Genomic DNA, 6000 nt, shown 5'->3' with positions numbered 1-6000 from the left:
TTGATAAGGTCCTAGAGTTAGGTAAGGAGTTTCACTTTTATTCTAATTAAAATTGGTATTCATTTGAAGTTTTAAAGCGGGGTGGGAAGTAAAAGGTGTAATACAATTGACATTTTAAAATACGATATTGCACTTCGATTTCATTTCTCTGAACCCAATTTCTAATTCTGGTGTTGGTCGAAAAACATTCTGGCCCTCCGTCCCTGTTTGCCCTCGCCTAGGCTTGTTTGCACCCGACGCCCTGCTGTTGACAGCCTCAGAGGACTGTGTGACAGTTGGCAGGCGCAGTGAGGTGCATCCGGAGCCAAGTCGCTGCAGGGGCCAGAGCTGCGGGAGGGGAGGAGGGAAACAAGCGGTGGCTGCGCCTTGGGAGGGGGTAGGCCTTTGCCGCGAGGGTGGAGGCTATGCGCACTCGGAGAGAGGGATGAGGAAGAGGGCGGAGAAGAGTTTCCCCGGGGTTCACGGGTCCACCGAGGATTCTGTCTCGAAGGCTCACCAGAGCTGCCGGGATTTGGCATTGGAAACAATGGAGACTCGGGGCTGGAGACAATGGCGCGAGGGTTGGGGGACAGGAGAGACCAGGAGAGCGTCTTCGGCCTAGCGCCGCAGGGCCTGGCCCAAGGCCCCAGAGACAGCGCCCCAGGGAACCGCAGGTGTTGATTTAGAGCTGAGATCAGGCGAGCCTCTGCCCACAACCTGCGGGGCCTGGGGCCCGGCCGGGAGATCCGGCGCCGGGTTTTTTGATCCGCCCGCATCTTGAGGCCGCGCCTAGAGCCGCCAGCCCGTGGACGCGACCCCGAGCGCTGTGGGGTCCGTGGGCGTCCCCGCCCTCACTTCGGTCTCCTAGCCAGCGAGATTCAACTCTGGGACAACTCTGCAATCGGCGGGCAGCCCTGCGGAAAAGACCCACATCACACGCTCCTTTGGCCTCTAAGCGATTTGCCTGGGGCCAGTCTCCCTGGAAACCGACGTTTCGCGGTCCAAAGAGTGACTTTTCCTCCTCAGGATCCTGCTCTGCCTTCAGATCTCGACTTCAGTGGCACGTCCTCAGCGAGGCCTCACATCACCAAGCCAACTGAATGAACGACCCACTCCCTCTCCATCACATCATCCTGACTGAATGCGCAGTGGGGCACTGATTTTACTCTCCCGTGTCTTCTGCGTTTGTTTATTGTCTGTCTTTGGAATGTCCGCTCCACAAGGGCGGGGCGGTGCTTTTCTGGCTCAGAGCCGGCCTAGCGGCGCCCAGGAACTGAAAGGCCTCCACGTTGGCTGAAGAAGTGAACTAGCTTCGCGGTTAGGGAACGCTGCGGCCGCTTGCACTTCTAGAAGGGGCGGGGCGGGGCTCGCGCTGGCCCCGCCCCTGCCGCTCTTTCCCCGCCTCTCCCTGAAGCCGTCCGAGGGTTGAGCTGAAGCTTTGGGCTCCGGCCTCCCTGGCTCTTTCTGCAGCCGAAGCGAAAACCCGGAACGGCGGAGCGGCGCCGCCCCAAGCGGCACCTCCCCGGCAACCCTCAAGGCCGCGCTGGGCATGCTCAGTCAACAGGGCCGCTTCAGCTCTCGGAGTAGGAAGCTCGGGAGCTCCGGCTATAAGGAGCCGCAGCGGGGGGAAAATGGAGCCCTTCACCAATGGTGAGTGGACCTCGAAACCCGGTCTCTCGGGGCCTCCGTGGGTCGTAGACTGTAGTGACACGCGGGGCCGGGCTACCGTCGTCCGGGTTTCCCACGAGGGCTGGGGGGCGGTGGAAGGGGGTCCGGAGGCAGCCTGCTGGAGGCTCGGGCGGCGGGTTTGGCCACTGGGGGCTGGCGTGAAGGTCAGCACTAATGCCTGCTCGAGGTGCGGCCACGACCCAGCGCTACTTTACACCGCCGAACCACAAAGTTTGGGCTAGTGCGCAGAGGAGGGGGCCGCGGGAAAGTTGGCATCCTGGCTTTGCCCCCGTAGAAGGCGGTGTCAGCCTCGACTCTCCAGCAGGAAGGATTAAACTGTGGCTGCCGCCAAACCCAACTTCTGCCGGTGGGTGAGGAGCTGTCCCCTTGTCCTACAGCGAGTTGCGGGACTGACTTCTTGTAGTAGGGTGGGGTGGGGATGCGGGGCATGGCAGGGTAATTTCGTGGAAGGAAGGGAAACTTACGGGATGATTTCCTCGCCCCGCCGTGAGCCTCCGAAGTGCTGCCAGCATTGCCACTCTCCTGTTTATTTCTGGTGCACTCTGCAGGGCCATCACGTTTCCTTTCACTGACTCCTGATATTATCAGTATTTCAATCAAGAACTCTTTGAATATGAAGGATCTGTCACGGTAATATCACAATTTATGGCAGGTGTTAAAGCGGGAGCCTATATCCTGAAAACAGCCACAAACTTTTACCGAATGGAGAGAATAAATCCCACCCTACTTAATAGCTTTTGTTTGGACCTGAAGGGCTGGAGTCAAAATACAGGAGTGAGATACCTGCAGCATTTAAGCTTATGGATTTCCCTTTAGGATAGAAAGTAAGAAAACTGCTAATAAGGGAGACTACATACTAAAATTAGGGGATTCACTCTAGGTGACACGTGTTTTCCTGCGGGATGATTGGTTACTTCAGATAGAGTATCGCATTAATAGGATACAAAAGTCTATACCTTGTTGAGTTAGTTCACCCAAAAGACAGATATTGTCCACTATATCCCAAACTCCAGCCAGACTTGTATACTTTGCTTCATTCATGGGATGAAGAACTGTTAATTATATTCTCCTTATCCCAAATTCAGACTGCTTTATTCTACTGCCATCTTTCTGTCTGCACTGTTTAATTAGGCTTAATGAGGATAACTTTAATTGTGAATTTTCTTTCATATTCAGGTTCTACCTGTAAGTGCTAAGGTTCTAAGAATAATCTGGTAGAGTTAAGGAAGATATGAGCTGAAAGGAACCAGAGACCATCTAGTATTTGAGTGTAAAATATGTATGAATACAGGTTATTAAGTCATTGTGAGTATTTCAAAGGCCTATTTTTTATCCTAGGAATAATTGTATCTTCCATGTTTATAGGATTTTAAATGTGACATTTCATCTAATTAAAAAAAATCACAAGACTAAATCACTTATTTGATCAAGACTAATGCGAATTGTTTTGCTGAACATTTATTTACAGGATTAAAATACATTTTTAAGTCTTAAAATTAATCTTCTCCCCTCAGAATATCTTACTCTAGTTGTGAATAATTACAAATTGTCACAATTGGAAGGATAGTGGCAAAATCCCAGAGAACAATAACAACAACAAAAAAGCAATACTTAAATTTTCATGTAGAAAATTGGATTTCTAATCCTTTCCTGTCTATTATCCGTATTTTCAGAGTTGATGCTGGAGACAGATTGACAATGTATCATTTTAGTTACTGTAGTTTCACTACTTGGAACTTGAATGAGCATCCTTTAGCAAGTAATATAGAAAGTACAGCAAGAAATTATATGCTGGCAGTTTGAGGTACTTTTCAGGTTTTAGGTAGATTTAATTCAAAACTTTGGAAGATTTGCTGTAGAATTTTCTAATATCTTCTAACATGACATGACATAATGGTAAATATGCTTATCTTTGTACTTAATTCTTTTGAATGCAGAAAATATGCACATATAATTTTATCATCTGTCTGGGTGTTTTGTTGCAGAATAACTATTAGAATTTATTATTGAAGGATTTATCAAGCTTGGTATTGGCTTTTGTTACACGTTCATCCTCATTTAATAAAATCTTTACCACTTATGTTTTCTCATATGTCCATATTTAGACAAAGAGGTGTGGAAACTTTAGAACAGCTTCAGTGGTTCAGGACCACATATCTTTCAGTTAAAATCTTGTCAGTGGTTCTACCTCCTGACCTATAAATTTGTAAAGGAAGTGAATTTAGACATTCTGGCCTTTAAGATTTGTCTATCCAGTAGGGATTTCTGTCATTCCTCCATTTCCTGTCAAAAGTTGCTGCTCTCCCCAGCACCACACACACACAGACAAAAGTTGCTGCTGATGTGGCCCATTTTCTTGGGTTCTGCTCTCTACCTGTTGATGATGAGTTCATTTGATGAATATCCTATGTTGTTAACATGTCCAGGTAACATGCTGCTACAACCCATATAACATGCATGTTTCCAGAAAGAACTTATAAGGATAGACCTTAGGGTCAGGAATTCCCATTTGGTCCAGAAGATATTTTTGGCTTTACCCTTGGAGAGGGACTGCTGACTGTTAAGCTGAATACGGATATCTAATTTGCCTTTGGATCTCTGGTGATTGTTTTATGGGGAGAGAGATTTAAGATTGGTTTCACAATAACTCTTGTGTCTATTAGGCAGGTAGAGGTGAAACTTTTAGGAAGTAGTGATTTATTCACTACAACCAAAAATTCTATGGCAACTATGTAGGTTTTTTTTTTCCTCCCTTTTTGGACAGAAAAATGATACTACTAAATAAAGAGAAGTAATTATTTGGTGTCTATCTTTGTCCTCATTTGCATGCAGGGTTGGCATATTTCAGACTAACTTAAATTCATATTAAGAAATGCTAAAGCCAAGGTTTACCTTCTGAATCTGATTGACAAGTTCAGAGGTTGGGCCTAGATATCAGCAACTTTATTTTTAGGATACTAGAAGTGTTCACAAGATTTGGAAACATGTTGATGAATAAATTTCTTGCTCTTATATAGGAGACATTTTGTTACTACTTCGTAGTTTGTAGTGTGATCTGAAGTAAATTTAGAGGTTGGAAAAGCATTGGTATTTGAAGAACCAGAATTGAAAAAAACAATTTAAACAGCTTTATTTTTTTTCATAGGAAAATAACTGCCATAATGATCATATTGCTATAGCTTGGTATACAATTATATATTTTCTTATTTAAAAAGTTGTTTTTGTTTACATTTTCAGATTGGTATCCAGTTGAAAGTATTTTTCATTTCTAAAATGGAAAGTCTTGGCAATAAATTAGGTATTTGTGGGTTATAAAGCAATATAAAATTGTAGCTTCATATGTATACATATATGTATGTGTGAGTATATATATGTGTGTGTGTGTGTGTGTGTATAGGTATATAACATTCTACTACAAATTATTGAATTGAAAGAAAACCCTAATGAAATAAAAGCTCATAGTTTCTCTGTGTGATAGAATATAGGTTAAACTGTTTTTATCTTTCTAAGTTTTTTTTTATTTCATTTGTGGAAAATTAGACTACAGTAATTGAGGATTAGCATCATTAACAGTTTAAGGCTGAATTAGAAATCAGTGCAACTTTTAATTAGAAAGTAGTGGTAGAAACAGTCTTTGTTATTACTTAACACATTTCCAAGAGTGTCTTGAGACAAGATAAAAAACAGCATATTTTAGAAATGGTTGTAACCAGTAATTCTCATTTTTCTATAGGTGGTCTTTGAGAACTCACTCTGAAAGATTCAGAACTAGAAAGAATAGTATAAAGAAATTATCATATGGAAAATAAACAGAGGTGATTTCCTGGTTAGTCAGACAGACACCATCTTTGAATGCTCACTTACAAGTACATTTTCTGCTAGGCAGCAAAACCCCCAAAATGATAACAACAATAAAAAGCCCCAAACTAAAATGCAAATCTGTCATTAGACAGTGCTACCTAAGAGAAATGAACTGAGAGAACCTAGTTTTATTTTTCATGCCATAATAAAAATATGGAAATGTAGAAGTAAAAAAAAAAAGAGGCTTTGTCCAAGATAGTGTTCTAGTGATGGAAGAGATGTAGAATTGTCTTTTTATAACCTGTTTATATAATATTTGTTATCAATAAGTTTCTATTTCTACTGACTTAGTGTAATATTCTTATTAGGGAACTAATATTCTTTTTTAAAAAATAACTTCATTTTGTTTATTTAATTTGGTGCTGAGGAATCCAGTGCCTCACACGTGCTAGGCAAGGGCTCTACCACTGAGCCACAACCCCAGACCATGGAAATTAATATTCTTTTAGCAATGTTGTGACCCTTTCTGTG

The 6000-nt window shown here is 43.4% G+C and overlaps 1 protein-coding gene across 1 annotated transcript in view; it reads left to right on the top strand.

Moving 5' to 3' along the window:
• Nucleotides 1-367: 367 nt before the first annotated feature.
• Nucleotides 368-6000, top strand: part of Lnpep (leucyl and cystinyl aminopeptidase) — a 96457-nt gene continuing 90824 nt past the window's right edge. Inside the window, exon 1 of the mRNA XM_027927598.2 lies at nt 368-1629. Within this exon, the coding sequence (XP_027783399.2) occupies nt 1611-1629 (19 nt within the window). The 5' untranslated portion in view covers nt 368-1610. The remainder of the gene's footprint in view (nt 1630-6000) is intronic.

Source organism: Marmota flaviventris, chromosome 5, assembly GCF_047511675.1.
Source record: "Marmota flaviventris isolate mMarFla1 chromosome 5, mMarFla1.hap1, whole genome shotgun sequence".
Taxonomy (NCBI): domain Eukaryota; kingdom Metazoa; phylum Chordata; class Mammalia; order Rodentia; family Sciuridae; genus Marmota; species Marmota flaviventris.
Note: the sequence above shows the minus strand (reverse complement) of the source record. Positions and strands in the feature narration are given on the sequence as shown.